This window comes from Oryctolagus cuniculus, chromosome 7 (genome assembly GCF_964237555.1).
Source record: "Oryctolagus cuniculus chromosome 7, mOryCun1.1, whole genome shotgun sequence".
NCBI lineage: Eukaryota > Metazoa > Chordata > Mammalia > Lagomorpha > Leporidae > Oryctolagus > Oryctolagus cuniculus.
In genome coordinates, this window is record NC_091438.1 from 50,655,349 (window position 1) to 50,674,348 (window position 19,000).

Below are 19,000 nucleotides of genomic sequence, written 5' to 3' on the forward strand. Positions count from 1 at the left end.
GTGGTTTTGATTTGCATTTCTCTAATATTAGTGTGCTGAGCATTTGACAAAAGCTAATTTTTGACATCCTTAATGCTGACTTATTTTGTGAGAGAACCCAGTACACAAGAAAGTTAAATTGTATGGAAGTAATAGTACAAGTGAATTAGAGGCCGGCGCCGTGGCTCACTAGGCTAATCCTCCACCTTGCGGCGCCGGCACACCGGGTTCTAGTCCCGGTCAGGGCGCCGGATTCTGTCCCGGTTGCCCCTCTTCCAGGCCAGCTCTCTGCTGTGGCCAGGGAGTGCAGTGGAGGACGGCCCAGGTGCTTGGGCCCTGCACCCCATGGGAGACCAGGAAAAGCACCTGGCTCCTAGCTCCTGCCATCGGATCAGCGCGGTGCGCCGGCTGCAGCGGCGGCCATTGGAGGTTGAACCAACGGCAAAGGAAGACCTTTCTCTCTCTGTCTCTCTCTCTCACTGTCCACTCTGCCTGTCAAAAAAAAAAACAAAAAAAAAAAAAACAAAAAAAAAAACCAAGTGAATTAGAAATGTGAAAAACAAAACCTGTGAGAGAGAAATAACTTAAAATAGATATAATCAATTCATATTGCCATCACACATCCTGGAATCCCTGTTTTTTTTTTTTTTTTCTTCTGAGGGAAAGCACAGAAATATTTGCTTCTCTTAGTTGATTAAAACTGATGAAAAGGCTAACATTTCCATTTAAATTGTATCTACTTTTAAATTTTAAAGTTAGCCAAACTGGAGACCCTTTTGTGATGAAAATATGAAAACCTAAACTTTAGTCCAGGCAAAAATCAGATCTCTAGGCAGTGACTAATTTTCTCATTTTTAAAACAGTGAATTAGACCAGATAGACCTTAATATTCTTCTGGCACTAATAATTTATGGATTGTATTTTTCTTTGTAAAGAAGATGAGTATTTTGAAACCAATGGAATTAAGTAATGTTCGTCCAGGAAGCACTTTATAAATGGACAGACTTCTTTAAAGTCAGACATCAGTTTTAAGCGGAAGGAACTCTTTAAAGTTTAGAAAGGAATAAGTGTTATTTTAGTTAAGTAAGTTTGAGGGAGTTTCTATAGAAAGATAAAATCACATAGTTTAAGGGGGGCAGAGTTAACCAGTCCCCCCTCCTTTATTTTGTCACAAAAGCTTGGTGACATAGCTGGAGTGACCAGCAGCCTGAATAAGCTGGCAGCAGAATCTTAGAATCCAGGAGCCAGGAGCCTGCTGGATCTCAGGCTACAAGCCCCGGGTGGGACTGGTGCATAGGAATTGAGCATTTGTGGATCTCTTTCTTCTGTGCCATGGGTGCACATCTCTTTCCAACCTCAGCTGCTATGCTACTGACCACCATTACACATGTGTGCTGTGAAACAATCCTATTGTGAGTGTGTGGTCTGGGCTTTACCGTGCCTTGTTGCAGGGAAGAGCAGAAGTGTGCCATCCAAACAGTTCCAACAGTCATTGATCCAGATAAGTGGTTCTGTTCTGGACCCCATTCTGTTGAATGTATTGGTGACCAGAATGAAGGTATAAAGCCTTTAACTAATTCTACAAGTCATCCTGAATCAGATGGCCACTACATGATTTATGGAGATGCACATAAAATATTTTGATGAATTTGATAATTGAGAAGTGACTCTGTATAGCCAGAATGGATTTATATATGGCAAGTACAAGTCACAGTATTTACAGAGATAAAACAACATGACCCAGACTTAGCTCTGGAGGAGCAGTGGAAATCAGGAGGTCTATGTTGATCTGAAGTTAAGTGAAACCTCCAAATGCTGTCTCAGAGGAACCGAGAAGCCAATCTGATATTGGGATGTGTTAAGATTAGTATTGGACTGACAGGCAAAATAGCCTGGTGCTAAAGTAAGCAATCAGGCTCAAAGTAGATTATCATATTCAGATTTGATTTCTACATTTATAAAAGCATGGCAAAAAAAACTGGAGAAGATCCCAAAATGAACAATGATAAAATCTAAAAGTTAACACATTCCGATTTGAAGAGAAAACACAAGATCTGTTTTAACTGAAAGAGGAGTAGCTTCAAGAGTATCCTCAGGGAAAAAGAAAGGTATTGGACTTTTCCCTCTCCTGTGCCTAGATTTGCAGAGAGTTTGTCTGACAGTGTCAGCAAAAGGGTAATGACTAAGGAGTACAGAGGGTGCCGGGCAGGGTGGCTTCACCCCACCGTCTCAGTAGTTGTAGGGCATGATTCTCCTGCTGCCCATGAAGTCCAGCTTGCCTTGTCTTACCTGTAGCTCCTGTGTTGCACTAGTTCTGTAATCATGACTGCTCTTCCCTTGTACCCCGCATCTTCCCTTTCAGTCATCCCTCTTGGCGTCTAAGTTACAGGCAGAATTTTAGGATTTGAGACTGGTATCTTGTGCCATGATTGGCAGTCCAGGACTCCAGTGTCGTGGACCTGATGAAGCTCCCCGACTTGTAAGAAGACTTCCTGGGAGTTCTGTACCTACGGAAGAGAAACATCAAAGTGTCCACATGCTTCAGTTTTGGCTAACTCCATTTGTATCAATTTCCTACATGCTTGGGTGTTTTCACACCCATTTCTGGGTTCCCATCTTCTTCCCCCTGTGCACTTGGTGTGTCCTTACCACCCGCACCAGTGTCAGCACCTTGTGACTGAAGAAGTCCTTGGTGGGAGTTCTTTTTAGGTCTGCTTCCTTTATCCCTATTACAGACCACCCCTGCAATGTCCTGTTCTTGGATCCTCTTTAATGACCTAACTTCTTTAACCTCTGATTTTTTTTCAGCTCATCAAAGTGGCTTTGGAGAAAAGTCTAGCAACTGTGGACACCCCAGACATGTCGCTTTCCTCCCCCTCCCCAGTAGGCGGGGACAGTAACAGGTGTCTTCAGGAGGAAATGCTGCAACTGAGGGCTGAGGTTCACCAGCACTTAGAGGAGAAGAGAAAAGCTGAGGGGGAACTGAAGGAGCTAAAGGCTCAAATTGAGGAAGCAGGATTCTCCTCTGTGTCCCACATCAGGTAGGATGTTCTGCCAAGAGAGGGGAGCTTCCTAGGCATGAGGCACCGTGGCCAAGGCAGTCACTTTGCTGCAACCAGGGCAGTCATGTTGCCATGGACTGCTTAGTCCACATCCCAGGCTCTGGGCATGAATGCTTCCATACATTCTTTAGAGAAAAAAATCAGTAATGTTAGGTTAACGGTAATCCTCTGCTACTTTTCTCATAGCATTAGCAGGAAGCTGGATTGGAAGTGGAGCAGCCAGGACACAAACTGGTGCCTGCATGGGGTGCTGGCATTGCAGGTGGCAGCTTTATCTGCTATGCCACACACCAGCCCAATAATTATTTTTTTAAAAAGATTTATTTATTTATTTGAAAGGTGGAGTTGCAGAAAGAGAGAGGGAAGACAGAGAGAGTGAGATCTGCCATCCGCTGGTTCACTCCTCCAATGGCTCTGATAGCTAGGGCTGAGCCATCCCAAAGCCAGGAGCCAGGAACTCTATCCACACCTCCCACATGTGGGAGGGGCAGTGGATCAAGTACTTGGGGCATCATCTGCTGCCTTCCTTGGCACATTAGCAGGAATCTGGATCAGAAGTGGAGCAGCTGGGACTTGAACTGGTGCTAACATGGGATGCTGGTGTCGCAGGTGGTGGCTTACCTTGAAGCCCCACAATGCCGGCCTCCACAAGCAAATAATTATATAGGTACATTTGCTTATAATTCTGATTAGCATTATTTATTCCTTCGGTGTTCCTAGGTCCCTATTTATCATCCATTGGTTTAAAACTGTTGGTGATTATAATTAATGCAATTATATAATCCACTACAATACAATTATTGCAGGCAGGGGCCTTTCTGCTCTTTTCTTTAGAGTGTAAGTCCCCATTTTGTTTTGTTCAGAGGCCACTGACAATTGGAACACAGGAGGCTGTGTGGCTCAGGGTGTCTCGCGACCAAGAGTTTAATGAGGCACTGTGGACGTATGGGCAAGTCTCTCGGCCTTCCTGAGCCTTGGTTTTCTCATCTGTGAAATAGGGGAGCTGTTGGAAATCTATGAGGTTACTTTATGCTCTGGGGTGTCTCTGAGTGAATTCATGGAATTAGATGCGGGTAAAAGGGACTATTAGCAGCTGTGGTGAAGCCCAGCCCCAGCCCCTGATTGTGTCTGTTTCCACCAGGAACGCCATGCTGAGCCTTTGCCTTGAGAATGCAGAACTGAAAGAGCAGATGGGAGAAGCAATGTCTGATGGATGGGAGATAGAGGACGACAAGGAGAAGGGCGAGGTGATGGTGGAGACTGGAGTCACCAAAGGGGGTCTGAATGACAGCAGCCTTCAGGCTGAGTTCAGAAAGCTCCAGGGAAAACTGAAGAATGCCCACAACATCATCAACCTCCTCAAAGAACAGCTGGTGCTGAGCAGCAAGGAAGGGAAGAGTAAACCCACTCCGGAACGCCTTGGGCATCAGGATAAGGAGGCTGACGGAAGCAACCCGGAACTGCATTGTTCTCTGGAGAAGCACCAGGGCCAAGAGGAGGATGTGAGCATGAAGCCCTGCCCCAGACCCCAGAGCCTTGACCTTGGAGCTGCCCGCCCTGTGGATGCACAGCAAGTATGTGTGGGCATGGATGAGATAAAAAAAATACACACTTGGAGAAGGGCTGGAGATACCAGTCTTTACCTTAAACAATTCTGCCTTTTGTGTCAGGAGATACAGAGGGAAGAACACCTTTGCGCCAAAAACAGTGGTGATGATAATATTCTGCACACAGTCTGCCCTAGAATGCTTTTACAGCAGTATCTCATGAATGTTTCCTGAGTGCTTAATTTTCCAGGTAACACAGTAGGCATTAGCAGGCAAAAAAGCCTGACCAATGCCTTTGAGGACCTCAAGATGGTGGGGAAAGAGGCCATAGGTTGTGGCAGCTGCTGTGGTGTAGGGATGCACTGGGTTTGAGGCAGCGCAGATTGTCACTGTGCAGTGACAACTCTTCTCACCGCCATTTTTATCACAGCTCATCACAGCTCACCACAGCTCACACAGTTCCTGGGTCTCAGAAGGGTTGTTGGGGTCCCTTTAAGGGAAGCAGCTTTGCTGAGGACTTAGTAAAGTGAAGAATACAGAGGGATCTGAGATGGCCCCTGCAGAAGGAAAGCAGGGAGATGGCATTTGTTTACTGAGGTCTCCTGTCCAGATTTGAGTGGTGCTGTGCTCGGTGCTGTAGATACAGAGATGAATAAAGCAAATCCGAGTTCTCCAGGAGTTCTGTCTGGAAAATAAGAAACTGCCGGATGGCGTGAGAAGTGCTGTGACAGACACATGCATTGAGTCCACAGGGGTCAGAGGCTGAAGTGTCTGCTCCTGGGTGTGGGATGAGCTTGCGCTGCCCTGATCCCTGTGTTGGCCCCTTTCACAGCTGGATAACCAGTCCCAGGCGTGGGACCCTGTGCCTCAGTCAGAATTTAGCCTCCCAGGGTCCACCAAGCACCTGCGCTCCCAGCTGGCACAATGCAAACAACGCTACCAAGATCTCCAAGAGAAGCTGCTGATCTCAGAAGCCACTGTGTTCGCCCAGGCGAACCAGCTGGAGAAATACAGAGTCATATTCAGTAAGTCTTGCAAGTTCACTGTCACCACAATGCCTGTTTGCTTCTTGGGCAGCTACAGGTTCCACAGACTTGATTTTTCTTTCCCAACCTGAAAACAAATTTAATCCCGACCATCTTCCTGGAATTGTGGAAGTGGACCTTTTACTTCCATTAGTAGATGGTAGAAAAGAATAAACAGAGCAAGTAAGGTTTCGAGTTTGCAGTGAGAGGATAGGCAAGAAATGGGCTGACCGTCTAGGTTTGCTGCTTTGTGGTGTACCCAGTACGCTGCTGTACTTCTGTCAACCTAGTTAACGGTATTTCCTCTGCTCGTCTTTGCACCATATCAGACTTTCCAAAAAGATACCATCACTGTTGGTCTAGCATCAGCATGGCCCAGAACTTCCTGCAGTGGATGGGAATGTCTCCTATGTACATCACATGTAGCCATTGACTACATGAAACATGGCAAGTGCAACAGGGAATTTTTTTTTTTTTTTAGTATTTTAAGTTTTTTTTTTTTTTTTTTGACAGGCAGAGTGGCAACAGGGAAATTTTAAGTTTTATTTAATTGTAATGAATTTAACATAAAATAGTCATGTAGACTGTATGTGAGGTACATGTGGCCAGTGACTGTCTTATTGGACAATGCAGGTCTGGATGCCTTAGGACTCTAAATTAGTAAAGCTCTGTTCAAGTGATTACTGAGTCCCTGGACATAAAGCACTTGCTGGCTCCACGGGGGCTTCAGGGATCATACATGCAACACCCGACTTACAGATGTAACTGAACCGATGTTATTGGAAAGGGAGGCCAACTTATGCTGCATGAAGTAGGTGTTCTCTGCTCTCACCTGAGTCCAAACAAAGCATCTACCCCACTCTGGATTTGATCTCCCAACCCCTAAAGGCACTGAGGTTGAGGGAGTGCATTTATATTCTGAAACACTCATTAGTCTCTCCCAAGCAGGTGAGTCCCTGGTGAAGCAAGACAGCAAGCAAGTCCAGGTGGACCTCCAGGACCTGGGCTATGAGACCTGTGGGCGGAGCGAGAACGAGGCTGAGCGGGAGGAGACCACAAGTCCTGGTAAGAGTGCAGGGTGTGGGGTCCACCTTCCCTCACATTTGGGTGCTCCTGGCTAATACCCCTCCTGAGAAGTAGAAGGGGAAGAGGGTGTTGTGACTGAGGGAGACACAGGACATGGGAGGATTTGAATTCAGGCTCCGCCATGTGCTAGCTGGAGTGATCTGGAATACGTTCGTTTACCTTTCTCTGAGTGCGGGTTTACACAGTGAGTAACCTAGAAAGTGACCGTTCCTAACTTGCAGGGCTGTCGGGAGGTTCAGAATAACCCGGCTGAATAAGGTTCTGCCTCAGCTTTTGCTCGAGTGACTATTGTCCTCATAGCCAAACCCGCCTCCCCTCACAGGGAGGGGTCACTGCAGAACATGGAGCTTCTGTTCAGGAAGATGTCTTTGTCCTTTTCCAGAGTGTGAGGAGCATGACAGTCTCAAGGGAATGGCCCTCAGGGAGGGGCTGTGCTCCGGGCAGGGATGCCTGGGCCCGGCCCTGGCCAGCACCCCCGGGAAGAAGCCCTCGGAGAGCCAACTCAGGAAACAAGAGTTCCAGGCATACGGGAAATCAGAAGACATCTCGGCCCTGCAAAAGGACATCAGGGATCTGAAAGCCCAGCTGCAGAATGCCAACAAGGTCATCCAAAACCTCAAGAGCCGGGTCCGGTCCCTATCGGTCACGAGCGATTACTCATCGAGTCTGGAGAGACCCCGGAAGCTGAGGGCTGTCGGCACCCTTGAGGGGTGCTCTCCTCGTAGTGTCACTGATGAGGATGAGGGCTGGCTGTCGGATGGCACCGGGGCCTTCTACCCGCCAGGGCTTCAGGCCAAAAAGGATCTGGAGTGCCTTATCCAGAGAGTCTCCCAGCTGGAGGCCCAGCTGCCGAAAACCGGACTGGAAGGGAAACTGGCCGAGGAACTGAGATCAGCTTCGTGGCCTGGGTAAGGAGGGCAGTGTCGGGCCCGTCCTCGATTGACGACGTCTAAGTTTGTGCTGGGAGTAGAGAAGCCCAGGCAGGTAAAAGAGAGAACATATATAGGCAGTCATGCGGGCACTTGCTGCCGTGGTAGACGTAGGTCTCTGGAAAGGACAGATAGACGAACAGCAGGCTGGGAGCTGCCAGGTCTCTGGAATGTCCCTGCAGGCATTTAGTAGAAAAGTGACAGTGTGGGTAATACAGCACAGTAGGAAGAGCCAAGTTGGAGAACCTGGGTTCAAATCCCGGCTCTGCCATTTACTACCTATGCAACCCACCCATCCTGCCTCAGCCCATTTCCTTACCTATTAAATGAAGATAATAAAAGAATACACCTCAGAGGGGGGGTGGTTATTAGGTTTAAAAGAATTAATACAAGTGCTTAGAATAGTGCCTAACATATCTTAATCTCTCCAACCCTATTTGCCATCGTTATCATTGGTATTGATGCTTTGCATTGAAAAACACTGGGTAAACATTCATCTTGGCATGTCCTGGTCATCCATTGCTAAGAAAAAGCCTCCTGAAAACTTGATGACTCTGGATGATGAGCCGTCATCTCTGCGGGTTGACTTGGCTCATGGGGTCCTGCATGGGGCTGCTGTTAGGTGGTAGCCAGGGCTGGAGCCAGCTGAAAGGCCTGACCGGGTGGTCACCGCTCCTTTAGGCACCTGTGTGCTGACTCTGTGCTCCTTGGCCCCTCTCTTTCTCCATGAAGCTCCTGTCTTCCAGGGCCTCTCTGCCTGACTTCAGCTTCTCCTAGCGCGGGGGGTCTCAGGTACTTTCATTTCCATGGGGCAGTGGCTTCTAAGGCAGGAAGTACAAGTTGCCAGGCCGGTTAAGAACCACTCCTGGACTTGACTCCGTGTTACTTTCTCTCTATTATCTTGGTGTAAGTGGTCACAGGGACTGCTCAGATGTAAGGGGATGAATACCCTCTAGCTGCTGAAGGAAAGAAAGCTGTATTGCAGAAGACGTGGGGTGGGAGCTGTGTAATGGACGCAGTATCATAGTATACAAGAAATCCAGACATCGCAGGGTGTGTAGAGTAGAAGACGTGGCAGGTCCCATGTGTATTTAGGGTGAAGTGTTTCTAAGTGTTTACTGGGGATCTGCTGCGTGTCTACACTGTACTGGTACTGGACAGGATGTTAAATATGGCATTGTCTTTACCTCACCGAACTTATGATTTGGTTTTGGACATTGGACTGACATATATTTGGACATTTGACTAGCTCATAAAAACAGTTGAAGGACAGGAGCAGTAGCTGTTTTTCCTTTGCTATTGTAGTTTTCCAGAGCAGAATTTACTCTTTTTTGTTTTTTAAGCCTGAGCCTGGTTTTTTTTTTTTTTTTTTTTTTTTTAGATTTGTCTATTTATTTGAAAGGCAGAGTTACACACACACACACACACACACACACAGGGGGAGAGAGAGAGAGAGAGAGAGAGAGAGAGAGCAAGCTTCATCTGCTGACTCACTCTCCAAATGGCCATAACAGCCGGAGCTGAGCCTTTCTGAAGCAGGAGCCAGGAGCTACTTCCAGGTCTCCGATGTGGGTGCAGGGGCCCAAGGACTTGGGCCATCTTCTACTGCTGTCCCAGGTGCATTAACAGGGAGCTCGATCAGCAGTGGAGCAGCCGGGACTCGAACCAGCGCCTATATGGGATGCTGGTGCTGAAGGCGAGAGTTTACCTGCTATGCCACAGTGCCAGCCCCAGAATTTACTCTTAAATACTTCCGATGACTTTAGCTGGAAGAGTTTCTTAGAGATATTCTCACAGAAACCTCTACAAAATCTCCATAACTTACCACTCACTCTTTCCCTTTTTTCTTTAAAAAATGTTTGATTTAAAAATATTTCAAATATAGGAAAATATAAAGATGAATTCAATGAGCACTCAGAGACTGAATAATTTTTAACTTTTTGCCATGTTCACTTCATATGTAAGTATTATGTATATACACATATGTACTATTTTTCCTGAGAGAAGGAATGGATATATATGTATACATATATATATATATATATATATAATTTGACAGATAGAGTTAGACAGTGAGAGAGACAGAGAGAAAGGTTTTCCTTCTGTTGGTTCACTCCCCAAATGGCTGCTAAGGCCAGCGCTGAGCCGATCCGAAGCCAAGAGCCAGGTGCTTCCTCCTGGTCTCCCACGCGGGTGCAGGGCCCAAGCACTTGGCCCATCCTCCACTGCCTTCCCGGGCCACAGCAGAGAGCTAGACTGGAAGAGGAGCAACAGGGATTAGAACCCAGTGCCCATATGGGGTGCCGGCGCCGTAGGCAGAGGATTAACGGAGTGAGCCACAGCGCTGGCCTCCAGGAATGGATATATTAATATAATGTGGGATTCATGAAAAATATCATAAGTTGAGATAGAAAAGTATATTATTATGTAACAGGTATAATTCAGTGGTGACAAATTTTATAAACACCTATATGCCAAATAATATGACATCCACATTTGTATGCTATGTATATGTATATATATGTATATATGTGTGTATATATATGTATATATACATATATATACATATATACACATATGTATTAACTTCCACAAATGAAAGAAAACCTATGGTGTTTATCTTTCCATGTTGTATTTACTTCACTTAGCATAATGATCTCTAGTTCCATCTATTTTGTTGCAAATATCAGGATTTCATTCTTTTTTATGGCTCAGTAATATTCTACTGTGTGTGTATGTATACCCACCACACACACACACACACACACACCACACTCTCTTTATCTGGCCATCCACTGATGTGCATCTGGGTTGATTCCATATTTTTGCTGTTGTGAGTTAGGCTGCTATAAACAGGGAGTTCAGGTGTGTGCTTTCATATGCTGACTTCATTTTCTCTGCATATATAACCAGAAGTGGGATAGCTGAGTCTATTTTTAGGTTTTTGAAGATTCTCCATACTGTTTCCCATATTGGCTGTACTAATTTGCATTCCCACAAACAGTTTTCTTTTCTCTATATCCTCATGGGCATTTGTTATTTTTTGATTTTTGTTAGTAGCCATTCTAACTGGAATGAAATGGTGCTTCACTGTGGTTTTTATTTGCATGTCCCTAATGGCTAGTGATGCTGAGCCTTTTTTCATGTGGTTGTTGGCCACTTGTATTTCTTCTTTTAAAAAATGTCTATTCATATCCTTTGCCTATTTCTTCACTGGATTGTTTGTGTTGAATTTCTTCAGCTCAATGTATATTCTGAATATCAATCTTTTATCTGATGCATAATTTACTAATATTCTCTCTTATTCTGTTGGTTGTCTGTTCAGTCTGTTGATTGTTTCTTTTTCTGTGTGAAGAATCTTCCTAGCTTGATGTAATCCTGTTTGTCTGTATTTACTTTTTTTGGCTGTGCTTTTTTAGTCTTATCTAAAATGTTAATGCCTGTGCTGGTGTCTTGGAATATTTCCCCTGTGTTTTATTTTAGTTGTTTCACAGTTTCAGGTCTTAAGTTCAGTTCCTTGATCCATGCTGGGTTAATTTTTATATTGGGTATAAGGAACTGGTCTTGTTGCAATCTTCTACATGCAGAAATCCAACTTTCCCAACACATTTTATTGAATTGAAAAGACTCATTTCCAGAGAATCTTTTTTCGTACCTTTGTTAAAGATAAGTTGATAGTAGGAATGTGGATTTGGAGGGGGGTGTTTCTGTTCTGTTCCATTGCTCTACATGTCTGTTTTTATGCCAGTACCTTGTAGTATGTCTTAAAATCTGGTATTATGATGCCTCTTAATCTCTTTTTTGCTTTTCTGCATTAGGAAATATGATTCCCTGATTCAGGATCAGGCCCGAGAATTATCTTATCTCCGGCAAAAAATTAGAGAAGGGAGAGGTATTTGTTATCTTCTCACCCAGCATGCAAAAGATACAGTAAAATCTTTTGAGGACCTCCTAAGAAGCAATGACATCGACTACTACCTGGGGCAGAGCTTCAGGGAGCAACTCGCCCAGGGAGGCCAGCTGACTGAGCGGCTCACCAGCAAACTCAGCACCAGTAAGTTGTCCATGGGACTTTGGAATGTTCTTGGTCACTCCCACAGCCCCAGGCCCAGCTGTTCAACATAGCTGTGCTGCAGATTTTCAGTCTGCATCCTGTTTCCACTTCATGTCAGGGGTGTTATTACAGGATCAGGACTGGCCAGCGGGGAGGCTGGGAAGAACATGTGTGGCTGGAGCTGCCATATTTACAGCTATTGAGACTTCCTCACTCACGGAGTGTGGCCTTTGGGACAGGAGGCAGCCGTCATTTGTTTCTAATGGGGGAAAGGAAGATGAGATAACAGACCTTGTTTCAGTGTGCACAGCCTGGAGTTGCAAAACCCGAGCTCTAGCCTGGATGCTGCCATCAGCTTGCTTTGGGCTCGCGGCTTCTTTCAGTGTCTCTGTTTCCTCATTTATCACTTAGTATTACATGTGCTTGTACTTCAGATGTGGAGGAAGATCCCTGCAGTTTTGGAGATAGTTAAGATACTGGCTGAAGCAGTTAAGGCTAGGTGATCATTCAAGCTCTTTACTTAGAATTTCCTGAGAGCACTTGAGGGAGTACAGCAAGCTCATACTTGGGGACCGAGCAGCCCATCTACTGGTGGCAGGGGCAGCGTTGGGACAGGAAGGTCTGGCACCTTCTTGGAGACAAGATCAGGGTCCACATGAAAGCTGTGAAGGGGCACACTGCTGTACTTCTGAGAGCTAGTCTGTGCCTGGACACGGAGGCCGGAGTGCTCCAGGGGGTCGCTGGGCAAGGCCTCATAATCAATGGGACAAAAGCCGTTGTACCTTTCTGCTGTGATTCAGGGCAGGGAAGTCTGACGGTGACAGCCAGGTCATGGGAGGTGGGCCTGGGGAGCTCAGGGGAGCTTGCTGGCCCACTGCTCTGAGCACACAAGGTGAGGCCTCTGAGAATAGTCATCCTGAGTGCACACCTGGAGTGACCACTGTTCGGTGTCCAAACAAGCTCTGGGTTTGGGATATGTGAAGTGAGACCCATGTAAGTTCTCATTGCTTCTTTCTATTCTTGGTTTGCAGAGGATCATAAAACTGAGAAAGAACAAGCTGCACTTGAGCCGCTGGCCCTCAGGTAACTCAGGACAGAGCCTGGGAAAGAGATCAGGACCCAGGCCTAATGGGTCCAGGGTGGCTTCAACTTACAAACCAGGGGAAATAAGGAAAGTGACATTCATTGAGCACTTTATGATTGTTTTAACCCAAAGTCTTTATTGTAACTTGATTTAGACCCATTGACACACTAATTCTACAGGTTTAGTAATCTAGATGCAGTGTGACCTAAAAGTGGGTTAAGCTACCACTTGGAACACCCACATCGCATATCAGAGTGCTGGTTTGAGTCCTTGCACCTCTGTTCCTGTTGTAGCTTCCAACTAACGTACCTGGGAAGGCAGTAAATGATGTATAAGTACTTATGTCCCTGTCCACCCACGTAGGAGACTCGAATGGAGTTCTGAACTCCTGACCTTGGCCTGGCTCAGCCCTGGCTGTTGGGGCAGGGGGCAATTTGGGAAGTAAATCAGAGGATAGAAGATTCTGTGTGTGTGTGTGTGTGTGTGTGTGTGTGTGTATGTCTCCCTCCTTGTCACTCTGCCTTTCAAATACATAAATTAGATAAATCTTTTAAAAGATAAGTAAAAATGAACTAACTAGATTTCAAGTCTTCTGCACCCCTGGGGGTCTTCCCAGCTGTCCCCAGTGTGTCTACCAACCATGGTGAGCCTTTTGCAAAGTCACCTCTCTTGAGTTGGATCAATGGCTGGTTTAATAGCCACCCTATTTCCTTGGGGAGTAAAGAATTGTATGAGAGTACTTAGAGAAAGGCACTTAGATAGCAGATTCTTGGGAGGGTACATGCCCCAGAATGAGTCACTGCATAGAATACACAGGAAAATAGTTACTCAGAGTCAGTTGTAAACAGTAGTTTCAGCTCTTTGTGTCACGATTGTATCTTAGACCTTAGTACCTTAGTGCTTCTCAAAATATCAGCAGTGAAGGACAAGTTGTGTGGCTTCTATTTTTTTTTCTAATCCATCACATGGTCTAATCAACTAGATGATTCCACTTATGCTCTTGGATGTTGTGACTATATCCAATTGCTCTGCGTTTCTCAACTCCCACTTTCAAATTTTTGCACTTGTCTTACTGGAGAGGAGAACAGAGAGGTCTCAGAGGACAACTGTTCTGGGCATATACTTCACGCAGCATTGCCTTGGAGGTGGCATGTAGAATGACACATCACGTGGCCAGTGCATTGGGTAGCTACCATTGTCTCGCCCTGCACACCCATCTACTCTTCATCCCTAGTTGGAAATAAGTTATTTGGATTATTCTCTGTGGGAAGGGCTGCCTTGGCGCGTGAGGGTTTTCCCACGGGCTTTAGTCAGGACCTTGGTTTCACCTGTCGCCTTCCCTCTCCCCACCAGGCTCACCAGGGAGCTGCAGGAGAAGGAGAAAGTGATTGAAGTCCTGCAGGCCAAGCTGGATGCCCGGTCCCTCTCGCCCCCCAGCAGCCATGGCTTGTCTGACTCCCACCGTTCTCCCAGCAGCACCTCCTTCCTGTCTGATGAGCTGGAAGCCTGCTCTGACATGGACATAGCCAGCGAGTACACACATTATGAAGAGAAGAAAGCTTCACCCAGCCACTCAGGTAGCCTCCATGTTCAGAATGCCATCACCTTTATCTAGGCTGAGGGAAGACCTTGGGAACCAGGTCTTATAGATCCACCTTGGTGTGTATCAGGCTGAACGTGGCTCTGGGACCAAGTGCCAAGCACAGGCTACAGTGGGTCAGGATCTTTGGTCTGCTGCTGTCCTCCAAGTGACTCTGTTGTCCTATTGGAACCAAGGTGAGCTGTAGTGGGAAGCAGGAGAAATCTGCAGATATTCCATTGATGGAACTCCTTCTTTAAGATGGGCCATCATCTCTCTTACAATGATCCTGCTTCTTGCTCCTCAGAGTATCTGTGGGTACCCACAGAGGTGGCATTCTTTTCTGATGCATTTGGAGGTACCATTTTTATGATTTCAGGGTTTGGGGCCCAACTCTCAACCCTAAGGTAGTTTACCTCGCTAAAGGAGCCACCTTCAAGGACGAAAATGAAGGTTACTAACAGTGCCTGTGCTTGGTGCTTTCCCCGGAAGCCAGACTCTAACCCTGGTACTCTTGGTGAAATATAAGGCCAGGCTGCCAGTTCTTTCTAGAACATCAAATTTTTTTTTTCATTCATGGGTTTTATAGATTCCATCCATCATTCGAGTCATTCTGCTGCATTGTCTTCTAAGCCATCAACAACCAGTGCATCTCAGGGGGTTAAGGCCGAATCCAGCAGCAACCCAATCATCTTGACAACTCCCCAGAGCCCCCCAAAGGAGACCAGCCAGGCCCAGCCAGGTATGCAATAGCTAGTGGAGCAGTAGCTTCGTCTCTTCTCCCTCAGCGCTTTCATTCTCCCAGGGACAAGGCTTGGGCCTGTTAGGGTCTCATTCGCATCAGCTCCAAGACAAAAATAAGAGACCATCCTCATTCACCAATTTGTTTTGTTTGTCTTCAATATTTTAGTTTTAAATATTTTAAACTTTTGATTTTGCTTACATGTTTTAGGAAATGTGTAATCTACAGAAGGGGTTGATCTGCATACCAGGTTTGGCCAATAGTCGGCTAATCATTTAAAAATAAAGTTTCACTGCTTTCTCTGATCTTACCCTGGGGACTAAAAAGGAAAAATGCCTCTCCCAGAATTAAAACAGCGGGGGACTCACAGAAGTGCACACCTGCTGATCTACTCCCGTTCCCCATTTCATCCGCAGAGAGCCTCTTCAGCTCTCTGAAGAGGGAGGCTTCAGCGGGAGCCTCCAGCGTCCCCAGACGAGGCTGTTCCCAAGGCACTACCATTCATGGACTGGTGAATGCAATGGTGCTCCTTGATTTGTACCTGGTGCATATGCAGGGGTTATCTAGAAGCGTGCATTTCATTTTCTTGCCTCAGCTTAGCTGTGTTCATGCACAGCCCCGCACCAGGGATGGCAGGAAAACAGCAAACCTGGTCGTCTTCTCCTCTCATCTCCTGCTATGACTACACTTGATCTTAGCCAAAAGGCTGAGAAGGGATTCCTGCTATGACTGACAAGCTGTCTTCACTGTGGTTTGAGTTGAGAGCTAACTCAGGCTGAGGCGCTCTCAGAAAGCATGGTGCCTTCTTCTGCCACCCACATCTCTCCTGAGGGCAGTTCAGCAAGAAGATATCAACGAAGAGGCAGTGTTCTGACTCTTCCTGAGCTCAGGCTCAATGTTTCTGGGGCCAGAGCGGACTGGGAGATCACAGGGAAAAGCTGTTTTTCCAGAGCTGTGGACCCCGGCTTACCTGCTTTGGGTCTAAGCAGAGCAAAGTGAAGGGATTTAAAATCCAAATTGCTTCCCCAAGGGTGCCTGGGCTGTGTCACCTGGTGACTCAGGGGCCTGCCATGGTGTCAGCATCAAAGGGCCAGGGCTGTGATTGAGAATGGAAGCATTGAGTCCTACATTAGACATCCCACAGCTCAGTCTTGATCTCTGCTCCCTCCGTGTGCAACATCCCCTGGCACTGTTTGTAGGAAAGAGGAGACAGATGTAAACATTGGAACTTCCCAGGGTTCCTGAGGACCCGACTGGAGATGGGCTGCATAAAGATCACCTGCAAATTTCCCAAGTTTATTCCCAGAGTTTAAAATTCGGTAGTTCTGTATTAAGGCCTAATGAAGAATTTTTCCTAAATGATTAGAATGCCCGGTCACTGTAGCTAAGCCATGCCATGAGGCCTCTATTTTTCATTTGAAGAATATGCACACTGAGTTGGGATTCGGAGGTCTCCTTTCATTCCGGGTCCTGAATTGCATGTACTAGCACGTTCTCCCACAGCCTGTGTCCACTACTGCCCTTCTCAGGATGGCTACTGATGCTACCAGAGGAGGAGCTCTAGATACAGGGGGAATCTTGTCCCGGGGACAAAGACAGGTCCATCTGGGAGCAGCACCCCAGGTACCCTGGAGAGCACTCAGGCTCGGCCATCCTGACCTGCTGGGGTGTGGCTCAGTCAGGCCCCCTTGGCTTCTAGATGAACACAGAACATGTGTGCAGGACAGCCCTGTCTGGGGAGAAGGGGGAGGGGCCAGCCAGGCCAGCCTCTCTGGGAGCAGTGATCTGTGCTGGCCGTCTCAGTCTGCACTGCATTCAGTTACAGCCACCCCCCAAAGTGACATCTGCTCAGGGAATGGTTTCACCTTCTCCGTCTTTTATCTTCTCCCTTCTCTTGCTTTCTCTTTAATGGAGTATCTCTTTCCTCCCTAACTCTCTGTTTCTAGGCTTTCGTTTTAACTCCATGCCCAAGCTGGTTAGCCTCCCCCAGCCACCACTGCCCTCAGCTCCATCCAGCTTCCTGCCTTTCAGCCCCCTTGGCCCTCCCCTCGGCTGCTGTGAGACGCCGGTGGTCTCCTTGGCTGAGGCTCAACAGGAGTTGCAGATGCTGCAGAAGCAGTTGGGAGAAAGTGAGCACTTCCTGCTGCGTTTGTGTGCTTGCGAGTGGCAGCCCCACACTGTGCTGCTCTGCATGGCTTTGGCTTGACGGCAGAGTTAAAAACACAACCCAGGGGTACGCGCTGCCGATGGAAGGTGGAGGGAGAGCTCTGCTTGCTGTTTTGGAAATGCATTTACTGTGGTCTTTGGCATGTGTGTCTCATCAGTCAGAGGGGGCGTATGTTCTGAGGCTCTAGACCTGGGGCTCACCCGCTGTTGACAGTGTTGGGTACCACAAGGATGCTGAATCCCTGACGGAGTGGTGAAGTGCTTCCTGGTGGGGTGCAAAACAGACTTCATGCCACGCAGGATGGCGTGGCCATGACAATGATGGCCACGTTTGAGTGGGATTCCTTGTGTGGCTATCATGTCCTGCTGCTACAGAATACTTTCAATCAGGTTCAGTTCCTGAATCATTGATTTGGGGCAAAAAGGGTGGTGGCAGAGGGAATCAGAAGTGGACATGACAGAGCCCCTTTTCCTATTGTACTAGGTCCATTCCTGCCCCAGGACAGATGGCTCCTGGGCAGCTAGTACCACATCCCTAGGATGGGATGTCTGATTGTGAATTGTGTCCTCTGACTGCCAAACATAGTTGATTTTATGCAGTCATGTAATCCAGAGACTGTCCAATAATCTTTTAGGAGAGGATTTTGTCTCATCATATTTTTTGTGTGTGTGTGACCTCTTAAAGTTTGGGGTGGAGGGGAGCCTCATATGACGAATTTGTTCTCCAGTGGTGCTTTACAAAATTAGAAATCAGTGTGAAATAAGCTTAAAACTATATCTTGTGTCTATAAAAGAAGCTCGAGTGAGCTGGAGATTGATGGCAAGGTTTTTTTGTGCCCCAAGACTACAGCCAGGAGTTTGTACCCCTGAAGCCTTAAATGTCATTTGGCCCAGCCTATTGCTTTTGTAGATTCTGAAAATAGATACTCTGTATAATCTGTTTCTAGTTTGATTTTCAGAACTAGCTAGACCAAGACCATTTTCAATAGAGTTTGTCCATTCAGTAAGCAGTGAAATCTAAGGGACAAACTCTTCTGTTTATCAGCTTTGCACAGGTGGAGCTGTGTTGGGTTTACCTGTCCACATGGTCTCGGTCTTACTTGAACCTTCCCAAACTTCTGTGCAATAGATAGAGCCAGCGCAGGCCACCAAGGCTGAGAGAAGTGGAGTCACTCATTCAATAGCACTAGTAAGTGGGTGGTGTGGGCTGGAACCCAGTCTTCTGCTCCAGGTTCCATGTCTCTGTTATACCCTTTCTATTTAGGGTGGACTTTTCACTATCATGCTCAGGGTGTGGGACTGAACAAAACTGGAGACTGCAACAATCTTTTCTCTCCCTTTAGAGACCAGTGGGAGGTGCTGGTGTTTCTGACCTAAAACTCATTACTTTAGTATTACTGGCACCAACAATTGATGGGTAACACGTGTCCTAATTAAGAGAGTCTTTAGCTTCCATTTCTTTTTTTTTTTTTTTTAAGATTTATTTACTTATTTGAAAGCCAGAGTTACACAAGAGAGAGAAGGAGAGGCAGAAAGAGAGAGAGATCTTCCATCTGCTGGCTCACTCCCCAGTTGGCCACAATGGCCGGAGCTGAGCTGATCTGAAGCCTTGAACCAGGAACTTCTTCCAGGTCTCCCACGTGGGTGCAGGGGACCAATAACTTGCTGCTTTCCCAGGCCATAACAGAGAGCTGGATTGGAAGTGGAGCAGCGGGGATCGAACTGGCACCCATATAGGATGCCGGCA

At 46.7% G+C, this 19,000-nt stretch overlaps 1 protein-coding gene across 40 annotated transcripts in view; it reads left to right on the top strand.

Moving 5' to 3' along the window:
- Positions 1 to 19,000, top strand: part of PDE4DIP (phosphodiesterase 4D interacting protein) — a 233,807-nt gene that overhangs the window by 193,426 nt on the left and 21,381 nt on the right. For 11 of the 40 annotated variants that reach the window (XR_011390486.1, XR_011390492.1, XM_008264567.4 and 8 more), the window contains 10 exons: positions 2,788 to 3,020; positions 4,183 to 4,615; positions 5,421 to 5,613; positions 6,562 to 6,678; positions 7,082 to 7,607; positions 11,447 to 11,682; positions 12,714 to 12,765; positions 14,120 to 14,343; positions 14,935 to 15,087; positions 17,034 to 17,216. Coding sequence is in view for 34 of the 40 variants with exons in the window: in XM_008264567.4 (XP_008262789.3) it covers positions 2,788 to 3,020; positions 4,183 to 4,615; positions 5,421 to 5,613; positions 6,562 to 6,678; positions 7,082 to 7,607; positions 11,447 to 11,682; positions 12,714 to 12,765; positions 14,120 to 14,343; positions 14,935 to 15,087; positions 17,034 to 17,216 (2,350 nt within the window). In the remaining 6 variants the exon portion in view is untranslated. Of the gene's footprint in view, positions 1 to 2,787; positions 3,021 to 4,182; positions 4,616 to 5,420; positions 5,614 to 6,558; positions 6,679 to 7,081; positions 7,608 to 11,446; positions 11,683 to 12,713; positions 12,766 to 14,119; positions 14,344 to 14,934; positions 15,088 to 17,033; positions 17,217 to 19,000 lie in introns of all 40 variants that reach the window. The other 29 variants (XR_518132.4, XM_008264566.4, XM_008264570.4 and 26 more) reach the window with 7 other exon arrangements.